Raw genomic sequence first — 24,602 nt, 5'->3', positions numbered from 1 at the left:
CCGATTCTCAAGTGGTGCTGACCTGCGGATCAGTAGATTTTACCGATCCAGTCGCTATTCTGTACAGTTCCTGGATGCTGCAATTACGAATTATCATGTCACCTTAACGAATAATATAAAGAGATCTGAATTATGTTATCGGCTTAGATTATAGTCAAGACAGCACTATAAATTGTCAAAAAGTATTGCTAGAAAATAATTAACAAATAAGCGCATGGTTATTTCTTACAAATATTTTCGGATATACTTATAATTAATCGTTTTTTTAAAGTTATAATGCTTATAATACAATTAAAATATCGCACGCAATGGGGGGATTCGAACGCATAAACCTAAGCACGCAAGTCAACAGTCTTAACCACTACACTAGTATACGAGTTGCGATCTGTAAAATAATTTTGAAATGCATTTCTAACTGAGGGTCGTGACCTCGGGAACGAGTTCTGAATACGCAACCATGCCATCGCGGCACACAATAAAAGTTCTAGCATTCACATCATATCTATATGTCAGCTGAAACAGTCACGAAACAAAAACACATCTTGCTCCAATAAACTCTCAGGTGTACGCGATCTGTGAATAAATTGTGCCATCCAAAATTGTATTATTTTTATAAAACCCCTTCCTTGAAAAGTGGGAATATGGAGTAATGTGACTGCTGTCACAGAAATGTCAAAAGGGAATGCTTTTTAGGTGACGCAATCCATTCATTGTCGATTGCGTCGTGAATTTACCCGGTGCTCTGCGCGGATAGGTTGCGTTGCGACTTTAGGGGGGAGTTAAGTAAACCGATCGGATCGGTAGCATGTACCGATCTTTCGATAATGTCTACTGCATTACTATTGTGATCTCGGTTCAGTGGATTTTACATGTCGTTCAGCATGTAATACGAGGGAATAGACGTTCATTTTACTTTATTTTACTTTCATAAATTAATTAACCATTCTTATAAGCAAATAGATATTGTTAATAAAGGACCTAATTTTTGTCACTTTTTTGTGGATTTATATTCCGAACAAATTCCAGAATATACTGTAAAAATTTTCAAGTGGAGAAATGAATAGTTATTGAATAATGAATTTTTAACTGAAGTCGCTACACGCTTTAAGCGTGCGTGCATATAACGGCCTCAGTTAAAAATTCATTATTCAACAATTACTCATTTCTCCACTTGGAAATTTTTATAGTTTATCTTGGAATGTGTTAGGAATATTAATCCACAGAAAAAGTGAAAAAAGTAGGTCCTTTTTTAGCAATCGCTATTTGTTTATAGAAATGCCTAATTTATTTATGAAAATTCATTGGAGCAATTTTTAGCATATTCCATTTCGAAGATCGGGATCCACCGCATATTAGATCGAATGTTTGCAATTTTTTTGATAAACACTTTTTTCAGTTATAAGAAGGTTAAGATGATCACTTTTTTTAACACGATAATTTTCAAAAATTTATTGCTCGGAAATTTCGCATATCACATTGAGATAAAAAAATACGTATTAAATATTTTTCAACAAAGAATTAAAAAAATATATTTCACGCAAAAAAAAAATGTAGACGGTAAATCTCCCTTGGAAATGATCTTCTCCGTTGCTCCCAAGCTGGCGTCAGCGTGAAATCAGTTGGAGTCAGACGAAGTCGAGAACAGTCAGTGCGAGTCTACAGGCCTAGATGGGAGTCTATAGCAGTCAGTGGACTTTCAGAGAGTGTTCATTGAAATTAGTGATATGTCGTTATTGAAATCACATTTAGCTTACAAGATAGAAGCAATCGTCTGAAATCCTACGACATCCGAAATGAACTCATATGAAATCAAATGCAATCGTCGTTTAATTAAATTAATCATTTTTTTGTAAATGTTACTATTACAAAGCTTCCTCTATGAAGAAACAAATTAAACTTTTTTGTTTAAAATTTATATTTTTGGTTGATTATTCAACTATTGGTGTAGAACATTGAACTATTTGGATAAAAATTAAACTATTTATTTAGAAATTTAACTTTTTGATAGGAAATAACTTTTTTATTGAAAACTAAATAGTTTTGGGTTGAAAATTAAAATATTTTGTACATAGTTCGCCTTTTTGGATGGCTTCCAAGTTTAACATTTTATTAAAAAGTCATCTATTTTACTGAAAATTTGTGTTTTTATTTTGTTAAAAACTAATTTGTTTATATAAAAATTTAACTATTCCATTTCTGGTTATAAATGTTAACTGTATAGGTTGAAAATTGAACTATTTGGTTGGAAATTATTGTATTTTATTAAACATGTGTCTTTTTGTGTAGAAAATGCTTCTTTTGTTGTTAACAGGTAAACTCTTTTTCAAATCATTTGACTTTTTAAATTGTAAATTTAACTCTTTTTTTTTTAACTTTGCTTTTTCGGTAGAAAATTAATCTATTGTGTTAAATATTGATGTATTTGGTTGAAGATTCAACTATTTTGTTGAAAACTTGTGTTTTTTTCGTTAAGTGCAACGGATTAAAAATTAGTTTTTGTTTTGTTGAAAACTAATTATAAATTCATCTTTATAGATAAAAACTTCATTTGATAAAAATTTAACTATTTTGTTAAGTCATATTTTTGGGTCGTGTCTTTTTTTTACTTTAAATTCAACAATTATGTTAAAAATATAATTACTATTTTGTTGAAAATTCAACTATGTGAAAATTATCTATTTTAGTTGAAAATTCAACTATCTAAATCCCCATTTTAATATAAAACAAAAGTCCACTCCCAAGCGGAAACGTTGCTAAATTAAGGGCAAACAGTTTGATTGTAAAATGATTTGATGAAACAAATCAATCCTTTCTTCGACCGTTGATATTTATTGATTTCTTATCGTAGATTTTTAAATTATTTATGTCTTACGGTCCAATCGTAAATCGAAAAAATAAATATGAGTCAAAAAAACTTGTTCTTCGAAACTCAGATATTTATTTAATAGACAAACTCCTTTTGAAACTTCCTAAAGTTTCGGTACACATGCGTATCTTTTTCAAAGGTTCTTAACCTGAGTTGATGATAATTTAAAATAGTCAAACAGATGAATTTTCAGTCAAAAAAAGTAACATTTCAGTCAATAATTTTAAAAAATTAATTAAAATTTAGTCATTTTTTAGAAGTCTCAAAAATTTTTTTCGAGACTTCACTTGATTTAAACTACATTTTTTAAAATTTGTTTTTCTCATACAAATTTAAAAAAATGTAGTTTAAATCGAGTGAAGTCTCGAAAAAAATTTTAGAGACTTTTAAAAAATGACTAAATTTTAATTAATTTTTTTAAATTAATGACTGAAATGTTACTTTTTTTGACTGAAAATTGATCTGTTTGACTATTTTAAATTATGATCAACTCAGGTTAAGAACCTTTTAAAAAGGTACGCATGTGTACCGAAACGTTAGGAAGTTTCAAAAGGAGTTTGTCCATTAAATAAATAGCTGAGTTTCGAAGATCAAATTTTTTTGACTCATATTTATTTTTTCGATTTACGATTGACCGTAAGACATAAATAATTTTAAAATCTACGATTAGAAATCAATAAACAGTTTGATTAGAAAATGTTATTCAGTTTTGAAAAAATATATGTGAAAGTTGATAATCGTAAACTTAAAGTCACGACAAATTGGAACAAATTTAGCTGCAGATTGCGATAAAATTTAATCTTTCTGTTAAAATAAAAAATAAAAACTTACTCCCAAAATATGGAGTTTTTAAATGAGCGTAAAAATGATTTATCTAAAAAAATTAGTCTTTTCAGAGTAAATCATCCAAGAATTTAGAAATTATAATTTCAGAGGTTTTGAAAATCGGTTTTAAAAAGCAGCGATTGAAAATCGAATTTTAATTTTTGTTAAAAAATAAAAACTTGCTCCCGACATAGGGGGAAGGTAAACAAGAATAATAAATGTTTTTGAACTAAAAAAATTATTCTGTTCCAAAAAACTCAACCTTTATTGTGAATCTGATATCTGTTGAATTAATATAAATTGAAAAAGCATAACTAATTTTTTAAAATACCTTTCATATTTCCTAATTATCTGACCTTATACTGCGATTCCTATTTTACCAACATTTTTGTTTCGTGCAAATTTTATTTTTCATGTTTGAAATTAAGGGCCATAAAAAATTTCTTAGTAAACCTTTCTCATTTAATTTGCCAAATTTTCCACTTGATATCTCATTTAATTATATTTAAGAAACTAATTTATACTTTATCATTATTAATTAATAGCCCTTAATTTTTAGAATACCAAAAGAATATTATTTTTCAAAAATTTTTACTCGCAATGTTAAAATTTTAGGACCATACAAACTTTGTTTAATTTTCCAAATTTTCAATTCGATATCTCATTTCTCGAGGAGGGGTGTTGTTGCGAAAAAATATCGGTAAAGTAGGAATCGGATAAGTATTGCATGGCTAAATTTAAATCAAATTACGACAAAGGAATCTCCTAGAATAGTTTGAAAATAGTAACTATTTTTTTTGCAGTAAACATTAAAAATAATCATTATTTTCCAATAAACGACAATTAAAAATTATTCTCGACCATTTTGTTACTATCAGAATTGAAAAAAGAGCTTGAGTTCTTTTTTAGTTGAGAACGGGTTTTCTCTGATTTAAAAAAGAACTCCTTTTTGTTCCACGCTACTGGCGTCACAGAAAAACAAATGCCTGTCATGAACAGCCAGTAGTGATACAGGAGAGCTTTCTTTTCAGTGAATTTCCGTGTTTTCCTTTTTCGTCAATATTCCTGCTCTTTCGATAAAAATACAAATGCCGCGTTGTTTAATTAAATCTCTGGCACGATATAGTCGGACCAACAGACACGAAGAAGGTATTTATAGTATTATACTTTTCAATATTCAACTCATCTTTTTAGACATGACAAGTTTTTATCCTTATTGCAGAGTGTTCGACACAGTTGTTCTCATAAAATCTCGTAAAATGACGATTAGATATGATTTTTATATTATTTTTTAATTTGCACTATAAAAAAATTCTTCGTTTAATTAGTCAAGAAATTTACGAATTTGATCTAAATTTTTCGAAAACTTTGATACATTAATTTAGAATCAATATTTTATATTCTTTGCAAAATCAAGTTACTAGTTTTTATTTTCAATTGCGTTGACAATTTTACTGCTTATCTTATTTTATTATTTTTTTATTTAATACCTTCTTAACCTTTTTAGTTATTAAAAGTATTTTAACAAACAATTTTTGTTTCTCAATTTCCGGAAATTATTATTTTTCCTAATAAATTATATATTTCAATTAAGATTAAAGAATTGATCCCCCTATTTATCTTTCTTTATTAGTTGTAGGTTTATTCTCAATTTTTTTGCATAAAGGTTTACTTTTTTTGGAATCTTATTTTCGAATTCAATTATTCTAGCCTCGAATTCAACCTTTTGGGTTCCACCATCAGCGGTCTCAAGAAGAAAAAAAGTCCCAAAGGAAAATTTTACAAAATCAATCAATTTATGGAATTGTCCGAAGCTGTCAATTGTCACTCGATATGGCTTTAAAGACAATGGCAACATGCTCTGGAATACAGAAGTTCCCGAGGAATTAGGATTAAATCTGATATCTCTTCAAAAAAATGATTATGAAGATACTTCAAATTCTGAGGAATCACAGCATAATCCAGAAATGTCTGGAAGCTGCGTTGAACTTATTGAAGAGATAGAACTCCCCTCTATTTTAGAATTAAAAAAATCTGCACCAGAAGTTTCTACAAATTTGGCTAATTTTGAAGGTTTCGAAAAATTGGTTCATATTTCCGGAAATTATCATGGCAATTATAATGAAATTGAAAACGAAATTGAAGAATCTTTGCCGGGTTCGTATTTGTCTCCTGAAAAAATTGTAGAAAAGACGGATGATGAAGTCGACCAGCCAAGCTGGAAACGCAATAAAGTTTTGCATTATTGCCCCTTTTGTAATAAAAGCTTTGATCGTCCTTGGGTATTAAAAGGACATCTGAGACTTCACACTGGAGAAAGACCTTTTGAGTGTCCCGTTTGCAATAAATCTTTTGCTGATCGGTAGGATATTGACTGCATTAATTTGTTTCTCATTTTTATTAAATTTGTATTAACTTTTATTATATTTTTATAAGTTTTAGAGAAAAAGAAATTAATGTTTGTTAACACTTGTTAACGTTTTCAGTTATGAAATCATTCAGTTTGTCGTACGTAATTCTAAAACCTTTTACTTTAAACATTTTCCATTGTAGGTCTTCATTTTCATGCGCACGTCTTCAATTTAAAGAATTTTAAAATTAAATTTTCAAGACTTGCAAGGAGATGATCAGAGTTGAAATTTCTTTTAAATCTTATAAGTTCTATAATGATAGTCTATTAGTTGGCTATTAATTTTCCAAAACATCATTTGCCAATGACGAGCGGTTGATGAAAAAATTGAATTAAAACAAATCTCGATTGAAATGTTTATTCATGAAATTATCGTATAAAATTATGTGACTATGTCATTTTTTTAATTTTACTTTTTTCTTAAATTTTTAACTGTAAATAACTGAAGAAAATTTGGTGTTTTCAGTTTTTAATTTAATTGAATTTTTATCTGTTAAAAAATTGGATATTGAATTTTCGTCAATTTCTAGCTGTTGAAAATAGAAGAAAAACCCGCATTTTTTATAAAAAAAAAACAAGAGTAACAAATTTTATATTTGCATAGTTTCACATGACAATTTAGTGAATATTTCAATCCATAATAAAAATGGGGATAAAGTTAATTTTTGCGTAAACAGGTTGCCATTGACAAATACTGTTTTCTCCAATAATTATGCATCTAATAGATTATCAGATAGGGAATTTATAAGATTTAAAAAAAAGTCCTAACTCTGATCATCGCCTTGTTAAACAATTAAAAAACTAAAAGAGTTTGAAATGTCAAATTTCTGGTAAAAACGTTTAAAGTTGATGAAATATAAATGTAAATTAAGTATCGATACACTTGAACTATAATTCAAGTATTAAATGTTGAACGATAATTGATTATAGAAGACAATTCTACATTTCTTGAAAAATTACAAATTTGCCAATTTTAGCGTTAAAAATTAAACTGGTTCGATTCGAAAGACTTGGTATTAAAACAAATGTAAAAGTCTGATCGAAACTTTATAAATTATTTTCAATGTTAAAATAACTTCAGATTAATAGATCCATAAGTTTATTCAATTTCAAATCCTATTCAAATATTTTTTCAGTATAAAATATTCCATATAAGAACCTATTAAAATACCAATTAAAAAAGATTTTTTTTTAATATTTAGAAATGTTTAACTGTTCATGTAAAATAAGAAATCAAATAAATAAAGTATTCAAAACTGTACAATTTGATATTGAATTGTTCAAAAAAACCCTTGAATCTTTAGAATTTCCGTGTTAATTTAATACTCAAACGTTACAACTTTAATTCTTCCACTTTGAATTTGTAAGTCAAATGATGGAATTTCGATGTATTGAATAATTAATTATTTTAAATGACTTAAAGTTAAAATAATTTGACTTCTGATTAAAAAAGTAAGCTTAAAATGATATAATTTTGAAAATGTATTGATTCATTCTTCATATAAGAGGATTGAAAATGATAGCGTGAAATTATATTTTTTACACATAATTCTTTAAACTTTAAACGAATGACAAAATGTTAACTATAACAGTTCAAAGGTCTTGATTTCAAAAGCCGTGACAAATTTTTGCGAACTAGGAAAAACGAGGAAATGTCCGGGATTTTTTCCCTTGATTAAAACGGCCGCCCTGAAATAATAATAATTGTAACAAGGTTTATTGTTTCGGTTTCATACTCTTGTAAAAAATAACCATAAATATTTCTCTAATAAATAAATATACAATATTCAGGGCAGACTTAAAAAAATTAATTTTTTTAAATTTGCAGATCGAATTTGAGAGCTCACCAAAGAACGAGAAATCATCATGAGTGGCAATGGAAATGTGGTGTTTGCTTCAAAGCTTTTTCTCAAAGACGATATTTGGAACGTCACTGTCCAGAAGCTTGTCGCAAGTATCGAATAGCACAGAAAAAAGGTTCGGATTAAATATTTATGTAAAAGCTAAACGGTCTTTATTTGTTGAAGAGATCTCGATTTAATTTGTATTTTTATACCCATGAGACATTTTCAATAAATGCATTTATTGTAAGATTTTAATAATTTTGTCTTTACTCACACGCACATTGATCTTACTTTGAAGATTTCTAGGAATTATAATAGTTTATAAAGTCGAAATAAAATTTAGTAAATAGAAACAGGATTTCCAAATACAGTCTACTGAATACGTCACACAGTGGGGTAAACAAAAAACTTCCGGACAAATAAATCCAGAGCTTACAATTTTGATACATTTTAAATATTTGTTCCAAATGAAAGATAAGTCAATTTCCAAGAGATATCTATAAAATAAGTGAAAAATCTTTAGAAACAGTTATTTGTTGACAAAACTTATTTTCAACAAGTATTTCAATGATTTCAGCCACGGAAAAATTTGCTTTCAAAATCGGATACAGTAGAGTTGTATAAAATTTTTGCTTTGAAAAAAATGAGCCATCACTTATTAAAAATTCAAACATTTTTCACAAATTGGTAAGAAGCGATAGTAAGATCAGATTAAATTGTGAGAAAACAACTTTAAAATAAAAGGTTTTGTGAATTTTAATTTTTAAGAAGAAATTTTTTTCTCTTTTTACGCCTGGGAAAATTTTAATTCATAGATAAATATAAGCAGGACCTAATAATTACGACGTCTTCAAGACTAATGGATTAGTATCTTGAAGATGTCGCAATTATTACGTTCTGCCTATATTTATTTATAAATTGTAAATTTTAAAATGTTTTCATTGAAAATAATATTTTTATTTGGAATATCATCATCAGTAATATTATTTTGATTCTTAAAATCATTTCTAAATAATATATTTTTTCAGAGATCTAGTATTTAGCACGCCAACTACCTTAACAACAAAGTTGACATATTTTTTCTTTTATAAACAGTTCCAGTATTTTCAACAGTTTTGAAACTACTAATATTTATGTAAAAACTTATGATATCAGTGAAGACACTTCTTACGAATAATATGTAGTAGGCAACAACATTATACAAAAAAAATTTATTATTATATTGACAAGTTAATGAGTGAAAGTACTATTTCAAAATTAAAAATACTTGGAGACTTGACTTTTTAATTTTTGGTTCGACATGCACGTAAAAACAATTATTAGTTTTTCGTTTAAAAAAATTTAAAGTAATTCCTAATTTTGTAAAGAATAATATATAAAATTAATCTTAATCTTGAGCATTTCACACTCTAAAGACCTATTTCCATTAAAAAAATTTGTCGAATATTGCCAAGTTATTTAGAGTTACACCGTTGAAAAAAAAAACGAAATCTGCAGGATAAAAATTCACGAAAATCTGTATTTTTATTAAATTTATTAATATAAATAACAAATTATGTTACCTGACAAAGTCTCCTAATAAGTTGGATACTCTCTGAGTCATTGGCAGTCGATTTCGTATAAAAAACAAAAACAAATACTGCTTGTTGACAAGTGGTCCAATTGTGAATTTGTTTGTAAAATAATCAATTATTGTTTGTTAATGAAGTATCATAAGCGATGGGTTTTTCAAAATAATTTAAAATTTATCAAGTTAAGGTCATGTGACAAGTGGGTCACGTACCCAAATTCCTACCTTACCCTCACTTTTTTTATTTCTAAACTTATTTTTACACAAAGCGCCACATCGAGTTGAACATTTGGGATAATAAATCAGAAGCACTAAGAAATGTGGGTCTAACCCTAAATTTTAATAATGATGAAAAAAGCAAAAAAAAATTATTTACAACAAAAAGTTTTTTCATAATTATACAAATTTATTTAGGACCAGACCCACCATTCTTAGTGCTTCTTGCTTAGTATCCCAAATTTTCTACTCGATGTGGCGTTTCGTGTGATAATAAGTTGGGAAATAAAAAAAGTGGCGGTAAGGTAGGAATCTGGCCACTATGATCCACTCATCACATGGCCTGAAAATTGACGAAAATCTACATTCGTTTATAAAATTATGTAAACAATTACCAATTCTTATGAATAAATGACAAATCATCTCCTAGTATTTTGAATTTGAAACCAGCACTTTCACTCATTAATTCATTAATATTAAAATATAAAAATTCTAAATGTTGAAACTGCTAAATATTATTTGTGAGGAGTGTCTTCACTGTTATCAGATGTTTTACACAAATATAAGCAGTTGTAAAGAATTGAGATTATTTATTTTTAAAAATATTTCAAATTTGTTTTCCAGTAAAAAATCAATAGAAAAAAATAACAAAATCAGGCTCTCACAAATCTCTTTGAAGTTTAATCAACTTTGATGTTTTTAAGGCTATATCTAGTCGCCCTCAAAAAATTGGGGAGTTAAAAAGGGGGATGTACTAGCCGTCCCGAAAATTCCGGACAACTAGTCAAGCTTATAAAAATTATTGACTAGTCATCTCGAGTTTCAGGATAAGGAGACTCTTTGTTTCTTAAAATGCTCAAATCGGGCAAAAATGGTAAATTCTAGTCTAAAAAAATGTAATTAAAAAAATATCAAAAATCCTGAATATTAAAATTTCAGAAAATGATAGAATTATAAACTTTTCAATCACAGGAAATAATATAATTATTGTATTAAATCGGTCAATTAAATATTAGTCAAGAAAATAAAATTTTAAATTTCTTTAAATATGAAAAAAAAAACATTTTAAATTTATAACACATTTAATTTGAAAACAGTAATTTCATGAATTTTATCATTTATGTTCTACTATTTTAGAGTATCCAGTAATGAAAAACCAAAAAAGTCTTTAAAAATACCTTAAAAAATCAACAGACTATATGCGGCGTATTACATGAACATTAATAAAGAATCCGATAATAAAATCCCATTCACAATGCGAAAAATCAACATTTGAATTACTCACTCTGTCGGTAAAATCGTTAAATAACCTCTAAACGCGAATAAAGAGGATTTTCGTTTAAATGCAACCGAAAGCTTTCAAAAGAAATTATAAATTACACTAAAATCCACTATAAGCATTATTTTTAATGAGAATGGTTCCAATGTACTGTTTCTTTCTCCAATTTCTTTTCGATTGGAATTCCCAACGGTTCAATTTCAAACCGTTCAAATTCAATCGAATGTAGTGGCAAAAGTGGTGGGAGGTCATCGCGTCGTCGTCATTGGTCATCATGGCGGAGGAGAGGTTTCCAGTCTTTATGAATTCTTCGTCCACGACACAAGAGACAAGCCGTGTATATTCTTGTTCACCGCCTCGTCGAGTTAACAAACATTCTCGCATTTGACGCTGTGCGTTAGTTGCAAATTATCAATTGAAAAATAGGACATTACAGAATTGAGAGTACGCGAAGAGTTCCCAAACGAAAAATACCGAAAGTGCTTTCGCCGGGGGTTAAACCAGGTTCAACCAAACACTACGTGTTGCGAGTTTCTAGAGACTTGACATTGGAACGGCCATTTTGGCTTGTTGTTTCCTAATCGAGTGCTCCGTCAGCATCGACATCCATCCGTTTCAAGGTAAGAAATATCAATTTATCGAGTACTTTTTCCGCCCTTTGAGATTCCTAGTTCGAATTTTTTCCCTTTCGTTCCCTTCACGAATTCTCCCTGCAAATTTCCTTTCGATCCAGAAAGTCCCCTTTTGGAAATCTGCGATTTTGTTCAAGTACCTTTCGTTGTGTCACTGTTACGTTATGAAATTTTGAATAGCTTTTTAGAGTCCCTTTCAATCTTTTCCTTCCATTTCGTATTTTTTTACGAATTTATAGGTTATTCGATCATTTATCATTATAAAAATTTTAGTTTTGCACTATCTTTTTTTTATATCTGTCGTTTGTCACCATACGGAGATGTTCGTGTCCCAATTTCAAGAAAATTTGACTTATTTTTCTGAATTACAAGTGAAGGAAAATTGATTTATTTAGCATGTAAACAAAAGTCATGAAAGTGAAGGACACAAACTACCAGTGGTACATCAAAAAAATTAACTTTTAAGCAGTATCCTTGTTTATGTAAATTAAATTTTTGAACGTAATTAAGGCTTAGAAACCATTTCATTTTTTTTTAAATCTTTGTTTCCTTTTTTAACTTGGATTGAATCTTGTGTTAATGGAAATAAATGGAGTTTAAATCAAATATTTCAATTTTCGTAGCGGTTATACGTTAAAATTACTTGAGAACATTATTTCTTTCATGAATTCTTGAATTTATTTGCTCTTTTTCTTAAATAAAATTGTCGCATTTGTGACGTATTTAATGGAAGGTATTCTAATTTAAGAAAGAAAGACGTCATAAATTTTAGATTAGAGTCCACTGATTGTGTACTTTGATGTTTACATCGGAGACCAAAACATAAAAACGGCTGACTTGGATTATTGTAATCTCCATCTATTATTCTTATACCTGTTTTCAAGTTCAAATTACGATCGTGAAATATGTTAGGCTTCTAACACGTCCCTCATAAATTATCTGCTAAATTTCTGAACGTGATGACTCACTATATTTTACGACACTCAGAAAAATCTTCTTGTATGGAAATTTCATACTTTTTTACAGCATGAAGATTGTTTAATTGATTAAATTTAAATAGACTTTTTTATAAGAAATTGTTTCATATCGCCTACGTGCTTTCCTTTATTTTTAAAATTATTTTTTTCCCCAATATTTTCCTTGCTTTCTCCCATTAAGTTTAATTTAACATTGCATACATATCTGAGGTAATTAGCAAAAATGTTGTGGCCGCTGGACAGGTCATATCACATGATATAATGCATTTTTTACAATATGTAGATACTCAAATCATTTCATTTTTTATTTAAAAATACCTGTTTCCGACAAAAAATAATAACAACCTATTACTGTTTAAATATTGTAAATATTCTTTGAAATGTAGTTATATGTTATTAAAAATGAATTTTCATTAAACTATAATTTAAAAAAATTTTAAGTCAATTTTCGACAAAACCCTAATAATTCAAACAATTTAAATGTTTTAAATCTTGTGGAAATGATCATGATTTTGTTTTTAGAAATGCGAATTTTCGATGTAAAATGACAGCGTTGCCTACAACTGTTCAAGAATTATTAATATGTTTTACATCTGGCGATTTTATAAGAAAAGTTTCCCTTTTCGACGAAAAACACTAACAAAAAATCCAAAATTATTCAAGTCTGTAAATTTCACTATTAACCATATACATTGAATTTAAATCTAATAATTTTTTATTTTAAAATACCAATGCTAGATGACACCCATTATCATAAACTAAACTTCTTGACAGATTGCAAATCCATATTTAACAAATTAACAAATGAAAATTCACAATCACTAAATTTCAGTTGTCGATGGTTTAACTTTTAATTTTAAAAGTCCTATGCAAAAACGTGGAGAAAGTGAGGTGACCGATCGCATAGCGCGAGATAAACACTTTACCGAATGCTAAGCGCGATATACAATAGGTGCATTTTGACATACTAAGTATTATTATTATTGTTGTTGTTGGTCTTTTAAACAAAACTCCTTAAGTTAAAGGCTTATTAATCTGGTTCAAATTATAATGACTTTTGTTTGAGAATACCCCTTTTTGTTGTAAAATGCTAAAGTAACCTAAACTTATTTGAAGAATTGTGAGCATTTAAAATGTAATTATTGTTGTTTAAAATACCCGATTTCCTGTGAAAAACATGAATATAACCTGAAACTGGAAATTTTTCTGAATTCTCTTAAGGTTTTTTATGTTCTTTCATAATAAAAAGGGATTACTTCTACGTTTAATTTTTAAAGTTTAAGATGTAAAACAACTTCAGTAATGAAAATCTATTCACAATTAGACAATTTACATAATTTAGCGTTAAAAATTGAACTGTTTCCAAAATGTAAATTTTGAATATTTATAAATTGATTGCTTCATTGACAATTTGGAGCACTGACAATTATTGGGTAGTTTTATATTTCTAAACTAAAAATCTTTGAAATCATTGTTAAAAGCTTCCATTTAAAGTGAGTAAATTATTGGTATAACTTTTTAAATCTTTAATTAAAATTTTGGAATTAAAAGAATTCCACTTTGATTGCTTTAATTTACAAGATCAGTTTTGATTAATTCAAATGAAAAATATTGCAGATTTAAAATTTTGAATTTTTAAAACTTCAATGACCATGAAAATAGTTATGCGAACCGGGAATTTTCTCAATTAAAACGGCTACCTTGATTACCCGAACGTCAATATCAAATGATTATTATTAGTTTGTAAAATTAGTTAAAAAATTAAAATTAATATTATTTTCAAATTACCAATGAATCCATTGAAATTCTGCAATATTCGATTTTAAATTTTAACCATTTTAAATTCAACATCAGCGATATTAAGTGAAAAAAGTTCTAGATCGAATACTTTGCGATTAAAACATTTAAAATCTGATGGTTATGATTAACTAACCAAGAAGCATTAAATGTATTTAGCGTAACTTAATCGATAAACTCGCTTCTCCCGGTGCCACAAACAAACCCTTTAATCGTGCAAATTGAACGCTCCCTTATTTATTTTTGATCAACATATTTCTTATATAAATGAAAAACTATTTTTGATCAGTATTAATGAGTTAAAAAGACGATTGGAAGAGCCATTCGGTGTAGATAAGTATGCAGTTTAAAATGATAATATTGCACAAAATTTAATATATGTTCAATAAAGAAGTATTTGTGATACAGAGCGATTGTCCAAATACTTACTAAATTTATACTATATTTAGAACAAAGGAAACACGAGAGATTAAAGTACTCGGTTTCTTGTGTTTTTGCAGGACGTAGGAGTATAGCACAGCTTCCAAGATGATGACCGAAACACATATAAATTCCAATCACATGCTGAATTCTGGTTTGGGTCCAAAAACAGATCTAGCAAAAATGGATGATGTGGGTTGGAAAGCCAAGCTGAAAATCCCACCGAAGGATATACGAATGAAAACTAGTGTAAGTGGCTTGGGAAAAAGATTGTCCTTGTCTGATTCTTTTAAACTATTTTTATTTCAATGTTGTATTTGGTCAGGCCTCACCCTTGTAGAATTAAAACCAAAAAATTTGTTTAAGGGCATGTGGCACAGCCAAATACCTATATTACCGACCTCACTTTGTCAGTTCAATGAATACTTTTTTGAACCTAAAAAATTTTTTTACAAATAAAATATGGAGCGGAAACGTATGAAACGTACAAGTATAATGTCATCAAATAGAGCATAGATGGAGGTGTGATTTCCGATAAAAAAAGTAAAATCTATATTTTAGGTCCTGAATCATGAAAAAAGGTGAATATATCGACAGTTCTGCGAAGAAAGAACCCAATTAATATCTACAATAACATCAATTGCTTCCCTGCCCAGCATTTTTAGTGCAATTTATTAAATCACAGGTTTCATAGTCTTACCATTGTTTTAAAGACAATTCCCCCGTTTCTCGCCTAAATCAGAACTGAAAAGAAGCCAATAAGAAAATCCAACAAATTTTGTTTAAAATTTAATTACTTTTAATTAAAACGTCTATTCCTATATTTTTGGTTCAAGATTTATCTCTTTCGGTCGAAAATTCAATTTTTGGTTGAACATTCGTATTTTGATAAAGAACTCATCTTATTTAGTTGAAAATTCTATTATTATATTTTTGGTTACAAATTCTAATAATTGCTTAAAAATGGAATTATTTTTTTAAAAAGTTATCTTTTATGGTTGAAAGCTAATTCCTAATTGAAAAGTTTACTATCGTGTTTTTGGGGCAGAAATAATCATTTTTTGATTTAAAAAATCTAGTTTTTAATAGAAAATGTCATTATTTTGTTAATAAGTATACTTTTTGTCAAATAATCAACTGTATTGTTGAACGTTCGTCTTGTCAGATAGAAAATACATTCTTTTGGATTAAAAAATAATTAAAATAAAAAAATTCATCTTTTCGGGTTACATTTTTTTAGTTCCACTATTTTGTTGAAAATGCAACAAAAATTTGACTTAAAATCTCAGGGAAATGTTAACTACATTTATGTAATTGAACTTTCAATAAACTGTTTGGTTAAAAGTTAACATATTCAGTTGAAAATGCAACTATTTGTTGGATAATTCACGTTTCGTGGTTGTAAATTAACTTGTTTGTTGGAAATTCATATTTTTTTTTCGTAAAAAAGTCAAATATTTTCTAGGACGCTTGATATTTTATGTAGAAGGCTCAACTTTTTATTTTAAAATTCATTTTTTTTTTTTAATTTAATTATTTTGTTGAAAGTGCAAGATATCTCGACTTGAAATCTTAGAAATATGATACCTATATTAGTGTTATTTTAAGAATTTATGCCCCTATTTGGAGTGAATTTTCAACGAAGAAGGTTCGTCTTTACAATAATATACATTATATATTTTACCGTGGAGTTCTGGATTTTTTACAATTATTTTCAAAATTTCTATAATAAAGCAATTAGTATTAAATAATTGTCGATATAAACGCCTAATAATACTCAACTGGTTAATAGCCTGAAAATTTGGTTTGCAGTTTGCGTGGCCACCTCGTTCACAATATAGGGGGCTTTTATGCGTAATTCGAATTTTTGTAATTGTTATTTAAAATTTGAAACCCCCATAAATTCTGATATAATAAGTTTTGTGTCTTAATAACACAAATGAAATGTTGCAGGATGTTACCGACACACGTGGCAATGAGTTCGAGGAGTTTTGTCTGAAACGGGAATTGCTGATGGGGATCTTCGAAAAAGGCTGGGAGAAGCCTTCTCCTATTCAAGAAGCCAGTATTCCCATTGCACTCTCCGGCAAAGACATTTTGGCGCGTGCCAAAAACGGAACAGGCAAAACTGGAGCGTATTCTATTCCCGTTTTGGAACAGGTGAGGAAAAATAGTTGCATTATTTCTTAAATGGATCTGTGCTTTCCACTGCCTTTTTTTAAAGATTTAAATCTCATAATCATACTGTTCAAGAATGAATTTAATATATCTTTATTATTTGTAAACTTTCTCCGATTTCTTGATTGAACTTTTTGCATTCAGATGTTGAAGTTGCAAGCGTGAATTGTTTTTTCTTTATTTCACTTCTCACAGAATTACTAATAGTGTTGTGTAAATTTTGAAATTAAAGTCCCTTCTTTTACAGGTTGACCCAAGGAAAGACGTGATACAAGCGTTAGTGATTGTGCCCACCAGAGAGTTGGCATTACAGACTTCACAAATATTGATCGAGCTTGCAAAGCACATGGATGTTAAAGTGATGGTTACCACTGGTGGAACTAACTTGCGCGACGATATCATGAGGATTTATCAGAAAGGTATGCTATTACCTTGAGAAAACCTCATGAGAGTCGGAATATTATTTTTCGAACTATATTTTATTATTTTGTTTTCTTTTCTTCTTTTACAGTGCAAGTTATCATAGCCACCCCAGGTAGAATTCTTGATCTCATCGACCAGAACGTTGCCAATATGGATCACTGCAGGATCCTCGTGTTAGACGAAGCTGATAAACTTCTGTCTCAAGACTTTAAAGGAATGTTAGATCATGTGATTTCCAGGTGCGTTCAACTTGAACACATTTCTATACTTGAAATGATTTTTTCTAGTCGGAATTTAATTGAATAATTTGAATGATTCTCGATGATTGCACAATTTTCTTTCTTTTGGTTTTCAGATTACCTCAGAGACGCCAGATTTTGCTGTATTCAGCCACTTTTCCTCTGACAGTGAAGCAGTTTATGGAGAAGCACTTGAAAGATCCGTACGAGATCAATCTGATGGAAGAGCTGACTTTAAAGGGAGTGACACAATACTACGCTTTTGTACAGGAACGCCAGAAAGTTCACTGCCTTAACACGCTATTTTCCAAGGTTTGTATTTTTATTTTTCTAATTTCATTAGTTCATCATTTTCCTTTTTTTCAATTCAAATTATAACTGATATTATGCTTGGGGGGTTTAATTTTGAATTATTTTGTGTTGTTTCAGTTACAAATCAACCAGAGCATAATATTCTGCAATACGACACAGCGCGTGGAACTACTGGCAAAGAAAATTACAGATCTAGGATATTGTTGTTATTACATTCACGCGAAAATGGCCCAGGCTCATCGGAACCGTGTATTTCATGATTTTCGCGCAGGGCTTTGCCGAAATCTGGTAAGTGGAATCATTGTTTCGTAATGAAAATTATTTTCTGATAAAGTGGGGTGTCTGTTCATAGGTTAGATCCTGAAAAGAGGGAATATATAATTGATGTTAGGCGGAGCAAACCTGAAAAATGTATCATTTGTGTTTTGGGGGTTAAAAAAAGATTTCGAATTTTGTATCAGAACTTCAAGAATAATATTTTCCATTTGTAAGAAAACTTTATTATAATTTATAATTTTAAAATGCGTCATGTTTTAATTCTATCATATTTATTGACCTACATTTAAAATACTGTCGTTTTTAAATCAAAGGTTGAATTTGGTACATATTAAGATTAAAAATTAATTAGCATTAAAACCCTCCATTCGTTTAAATATCTAAAGCCTTTCATTTAAAAAAGATTTATTTTTAAGACTTGACTTTGAAAACTTTAATCTATAAACCTTTTTTAATTATTGTGCTTGAAAAGTTAAAAATTGTAAACATGTAACTTGCAGGGTTCAAGATACCGTTCTCTCATTTTTAAGTACATATACGTCTTTGCTTCTCAAGTTTTCAAAATTCCCGAGGGTTTTACCACTAGATTTCTGAGTGTACGGCAGGTTTTAAGATATCGCTGTTGTGTGCAAAAAATGTCAAGAGTGATTCACCACTCGAAAATTCTCTAAAACATCCTAGATCGAGAATTTGGACCTTTTTGCGTCTTTTTTTTATCAAAACTTTATTCCTTTTAATGATACCGATTTCAAGAATTATCTGTACGGTTCATTTGCTAATTCTAAGAGTACAAAATTTGACAAGTCTAGACCTTTAGGGAATAAAAAATGTAAATATGCTTTGTGCAATAACAGAACGGCAGGTTTTTCAAATAAGGAAAACTTCCCAGTAATCGTAATGCCAATTTCCTTGTTTTTTATTTAATATGATTGAATGTAATTTCTATTTTCTATTATAAAATTCTGAAAATAAGTAGGGTCCATTAATCATATTTTTTGCAGAATTTGGATCACATGTTTCGCTATGTACATTGAGTAAAGTTCATTTAAGCCTATATTAAAATGCATTATTAAAATTACATGATATGTTAAAATAATAATTTTTTTGCTTAGAAGAATATTTTTGATTTCCAATGGATTTAAAATTGTACCGTTTTGAAAGCTTCACTTTAAACTATTCCCGAAGTATTAGTTAGGGTGGTCCAAAAATGCATTGCATAATTTTTTTCAATATATCAATATATATATATTGCATAATTTTGTTCAATATAGAGGGCAAGGCCCATTTTGTATCTCGGAGAGAGGAATTTAGTTTTGGTTTGTTTGTTCAAATTGTTCCCCGGGCTTTTTAAGTTAGCATGCGATTTCAAATGAGAAAAGCTCATTTCGAAAAAAGGGGGAAAAATTGATTTTGTTAAGTTCATACAAGTTGAATTTCAGCTTCTACATTGGTTCGTCACCTGGTGCCGAAAACTGGAACTAGAAAAATTAGGTACAATTTTTAAGATGTATTTTAATTTTGGCATAAAAGTGTCTTTATGATTGTATTGTGAAGTTTAAAAGCAATAATTGAATACTAAAAACAAATAGTTTTAGATAGAATTTCCATCTTATACAGTGAAAAAAACACGTTTTTGTCAAATAGGTTTTATAGAAAAAAAGCAACAATTATTTCACTATTTCATGTAAGTCTCAATGCATTTTAAGCTTTAATAAACTTAGAGTAATGTATTTAGCGGAAAATTTTATTCAGATTATGCAAAGAATGCAAATAATAGACAATTGGAATTTAAATACGAATTCTAATCTAACTTTTAGATCAGATATTTTAATCGTAAATATTTTATGTATAAATTATTAAAAATTTACTCTGAATTCATTTTTTCTTCAAAATAAGTCCATTTAAGTTTATATTCTGTTAAAAGTCACGATAAATAGTACAATAATTGTTTTTTCACAAACATATTTCTGTCAAAAGATGTGTTTTTTCCACTGTATAATATGTAAATTCCATAGAAAACTCTTCGTTTCCGATCAATCCTTATTTTCATTATTCAATAAATACCTTAAACTAAACAAAAAATCGTTATATCACTTTTATGTACAAATTAAAATTAATCTTTAAAATCGTACCCATTCTTTGTAGTTCGGATTTTTGTCACCAGGCGGCGTATCACAGTTTCATCACCCGCAATAAGTGACACGTTCGCAAGTATTTTTTAACTAATTGAAAAGTAGTTAAACAATTATATATATTTTTTAATTTGTTATTTTGTATTTTTTAATTGTTTAAATGATTTATATATTTTTAATCTGGTTTTTTAAACAATTTACATTTTTTCCCACCATACGAAATTTTAGTATTTTCCTAAACTGGGAGTAATATTTCTGGTTAAAGACATTATGAATACACAAACTAACTGCCTTATTAAGCCCACAAAAGCAAAGAAACTTTTCATAATTCAATTAAACAAATTGTTTAAGCAAATAATAATTGTTCGAAAAAATTATGTAAGAGAGTTTAAGAAACTAGAAGTTTCTCAACCTTTCAGAATTGCACGTTTAATAATAGTGTAATAAACAATTTAAAAAATGTCTTAAGCAAAAATATTATTCATAACATTCATTAAGTATGCAATAACCCAAGAAAGTCCGAAGGGGGTCTCCTGGTGTGTGTATTAATAAAAAACTTGAAAGTTAGAAAATGACGGAGTGGTCCAAAGTGAACTGAAGCGTGTCGCTGATGAATTGGTCAGATTGTGTACACGATAGCGTCCGTAATTCTCAACTGAAACCGTTTTTTTTTAAATTTATATGCTTTTTCACTCTATAAACCTCAATTACACAGTGGAAACCAAAAATAAATTTACTTTTTCACGTTTTGAACCCAAAAATGAAATTTTAATAATTTTTTTGTTTTAAGGGCATGTGATACTTAGAAAATTGTCGATTTTACCAGTTTTAGGTTCCCCCGGCTTTTTTTCTAGAATAATAAATATTTTGTCCTAAAAATATGGGACATGATAGCGAACATGCTAACGGACGTCCCCACACACTTTTTTTGTGTGTGTGTTCTTTTTATCAAATCATTTTTGATATTGCTAACAACGTGCGTATATATTTCGAGGTTATGTGTGTGACAATTCAACCGAGCGTTACTTCCAAACTACACAATATTTTTGGCTGAAAACTTTGTACTTACAAATAAACATAGTAACTAATCTCCCGGAACTAACCTTGTTTGCAGCCAATCAAAAAAGTTTATTTCATAAATAATTTCTAGATTATCGGAAAGGCAGAGATGAGAAACGACGTAACCTCAAAATAATGCATATGCATAAAATTTTTATTTATTGCAATAATTTTTTTTGTTATTATCCCTCAAAAAAGAGTCCGAGGACGTCCATTATGACATTTTATAGCATCTCCGAATTCAGTTTTAAAAAATTTTCATTTTTGTAAAAAAAGCCGGGGAAACTGTAAGTATCACATGCCCTTAATTATGAAAAACAATTAAAGTTGCACACAACTGATTTATATAGAACGGGTTTCAATACTCTGCATTTCTAGCTGTATCTTCTAAATTTCATGGAATTCAGAGCTGAAAATTTTTAGAAATGTTTACAGAGTTTTGTGACAGATTAAGGGCATGTGATACTTACAGTTACACCTTCTTTTTTCCATAAAAATTAAAATTTTTTGAAACTGAATTCGGAGATGCTATAAAATGTCATAACGGACGTCCCCGGACTCTTTTTTGAGGGATAATAACAAAAAAATTTATTCTGCTAAATAAAAATTTTATGCATATGCATTATTTTGAGGTTACGTCGTTTTTCATCTCTGTCTTGCTGATAATCTGGAAATTATTTATGAAATATACTTTTTTGATTGCCTACAAACAAGGTCAGTTCCGGGAGATTAGTTTCTATGTTTATTTGTAAGTCCAAAGTTTTCGGCCAAAAATATTGTGTAGTTTGGAAGCAGTCCTATGCATCGCCCTTCTTACGATCCAGGGGGGGAGTTGTGGGTCAAACTAATCCAACAGATGGCGCTACCGACACTAAGTCTGTCTTTTTCATTGAATTGCATTAAGAAATAGCAAAAATAATTAAAAACTTGATGCTGTTTGAAAATAAACAAAAAAAAATATATATATGAAAAAATAAAAGTAACTATTACTAATTATTTAAAAAAAGAAAAAGTCATAAAAATATGTAGTTTAATACGAATAAAATTTAATTTTAAGATACATTTTGAAAGCAGTTCGAACTTCATACTTATACGATTTATTTTGCTGATATTATTGATTTTATTATTTGTTCTAGTTAAAAAAAATATATTTATTGTTAAAATTATTAACTTAGCTAATAAAAAAATTATTTAAAACACAAATATATATCACTTATATCCAGTATAAATATAATAATAATTAAAATATGTAAGAACACAACTTGAGTTGCAAAGTAAAGAATCTTTGTACCTTTAAAATCTTAACAATTTCAAGTTTTGAGAGAAATATTTTTAAACAGTAATATTAATTTGAATTAAAATGTTTTGGGGGAATAATTCGGTAAAAAGTCATAGACATAACTGATAAATGAGAAAATGGATATATTATTATTCAATATAATGTATATATTTAATTAAATTGAACCGAACGTCATATATACATTTATGTAGTCCAATAATTTATTTATTGCTTAATCTTGAAAGCTTTTTTCTCGCTGCATACAACCCCTAATAATTTTATTTAAAAATTTAAATTTAAAGGAGATTTTGAATTAAATTGTTAATTATATTATTGCAAACCTCATTTCTACAATAAACAGACTATAAGCTATTAAACTCTATAAACAAACGTACTATACTCATGACCCACAATTGAAGGAAATGCACATTTGTCACTCAAAAATGTTCCGAGCCTTCAATTTTTTGCGATTTTAAATTTTTTGTTTTAAATTAAAGGTTATTAAATTGTATAGATCTTTTGTCTCCTCTATTTTTTATTAATAATTTTTCCACTCAAAGCATGGAAAAACTAAATTTTTTTTATAACAATTTTTTACGCTTTAATAACTGATCAGGAAAACTTTATATTGTCTTAAATAAATGTTTAGAAATTCATAGAATACAAATAATGTGTTTATTAATCCATTTATTTGTTAGAAACCAATTTTATGAACAAATTAACCAATAATCTTAATATCGGTAAAAAATCTTTGCTAAAAATGCTTCACATTAATGTAGGAATGACATTTAATAACAAAAATACTTTAAAAGTTTATAAAAGCCACTGTGATAAACAATTTTTGTGGCAAAATATTGGAATGTGAGATTTTTCAAATTATAATTTCCTTCAATGGCCAGAACGACTTCAGGTAATCCTTAAAATAATAAATATTTAATAATATTTGATAAAATATAACAATTTAAATTTTTGTAAACAAATAACATGAACAAGTTCAAAATTTTGGTCCCTTCGCATAAAAATTTTTTTCTGCACTGAAAATGTTTTAAACTGTTAGACGAATGACTGCTAGTCACCAAAATATTTGAGAAGTTAACAATAACTATTGTTATAAATAATTTTTGTGACAAAATATTCAAAGGTAAGGTTTTATCCAAATTTTTATTTTCTTTAGTTGCTACAATGGCTCCGGATATTCTTTAAAAAATATATCTTTGATAACATTTAGTAGAATATAACAACTTACATGCTTAAAAGAATTTACATAAACAATTTCTAAATCTTGGCAGTTTCACTTGGAAAAAGTTGGGTTTTCAATTTTAATAAATTGCAAATGAATCATAACACTGCATGTTAAGATTCACTCAATACAAAATCTTTTGACAGTAACCCACCGACTTGGCCGTCAAAGAAAATTTAAATTTGATAAAACTTTAAGTTTAAATATTTTGTTACAAGAATTGTTAATAAAAGTGGTTATTGTTAACTTTTCTAATACGTTGGTGACTAGCAGTCATTCGTCCAATAACTTAAAACATTTGCAGTGCTAACAAAAAATTTCCATGCCAAAGGGCCAAAATTTCCAATCTGTTTATCTAATTTGTTTAGAAAAATTTAAATTGTTATATTTTACCTAACATTATTGAATATTTCTTATTCTAAGGAATACCTGAAGTCGGTTCTGCCCATTGAATGAAATTATTATTTAAAAAATCTCAAATTTTAATATTTTGCCAAAATAATTGTTTATCACAGTGGTTATTATAAACTCTTAAATTATTTTTGTTATTAAATGTCATTCGTATAAGAATGTGAAGCATTTTTATAAAAAAAATTTTTTTACCGATAATAAGACTATTTGTAAATAT

At 28.3% G+C, this 24,602-nt stretch overlaps 2 protein-coding genes across 3 annotated transcripts in view; both read left to right on the top strand.

The window, feature by feature from the left end:
- The first annotated feature begins 4,712 nt into the window (after nt 1–4,712).
- Nucleotides 4,713–8,102, top strand: LOC117178176 (zinc finger and SCAN domain-containing protein 2-like). Its single transcript, XM_033369464.1, has 3 exons — nt 4,713–4,840; nt 5,402–6,053; nt 7,930–8,102. The coding sequence occupies exons 1-3, from the start codon at nt 4,780–4,782 to the stop codon at nt 8,087–8,089; spliced, it is 873 nt and encodes a 290-aa protein (XP_033225355.1). The 5' UTR covers nt 4,713–4,779; the 3' UTR covers nt 8,090–8,102.
- A 3,206-nt stretch (nt 8,103–11,308) lies between these two features.
- The window catches only part of LOC117178174 (ATP-dependent RNA helicase me31b), a 20,806-nt gene continuing 7,512 nt past the window's right edge, over nt 11,309–24,602 (top strand). The window contains exons 1-7 of one of the 2 annotated variants that reach the window (XM_033369462.1): nt 11,309–11,630; nt 14,917–15,085; nt 16,790–16,996; nt 17,262–17,433; nt 17,526–17,676; nt 17,793–17,988; nt 18,106–18,276. In XM_033369462.1, the coding sequence (XP_033225353.1) occupies nt 14,945–15,085; nt 16,790–16,996; nt 17,262–17,433; nt 17,526–17,676; nt 17,793–17,988; nt 18,106–18,276 (1,038 nt within the window). In that variant the 5' untranslated portion in view covers nt 11,309–11,630; nt 14,917–14,944. Of the gene's footprint in view, nt 11,631–14,916; nt 15,086–16,789; nt 16,997–17,261; nt 17,434–17,525; nt 17,677–17,792; nt 17,989–18,105; nt 18,277–24,602 lie in introns of those variants that run through there. The other variant, XM_033369463.1, reaches the window with a different exon arrangement.

The sequence above is a fragment of the Belonocnema kinseyi genome, chromosome 8, assembly GCF_010883055.1.
Source record: "Belonocnema kinseyi isolate 2016_QV_RU_SX_M_011 chromosome 8, B_treatae_v1, whole genome shotgun sequence".
NCBI lineage: Eukaryota > Metazoa > Arthropoda > Insecta > Hymenoptera > Cynipidae > Belonocnema > Belonocnema kinseyi.
This window is presented reverse-complemented; position numbering and strand designations above follow the sequence as displayed.

What these genes read in the sequence shown, in the direction of transcription:
- LOC117178176 (XM_033369464.1), top strand. Translation starts at nt 4,780, where the DNA reads ATGCCGCGTTGTTTAATTAAATCTCTGGCACGATATAGTCGGACCAAC. An exon ending in GACCAACAGACACGAAGAAG is followed by an intron (nt 4,841 to 5,401) that starts GTATTTATAGTA and finishes CAATTATTCTAG; the next exon opens with CCTCGAATTCAACCTTTTGG. An exon ending in AATAAATCTTTTGCTGATCG is followed by an intron (nt 6,054 to 7,929) that starts GTAGGATATTGA and finishes TTAAATTTGCAG; the next exon opens with ATCGAATTTGAGAGCTCACC.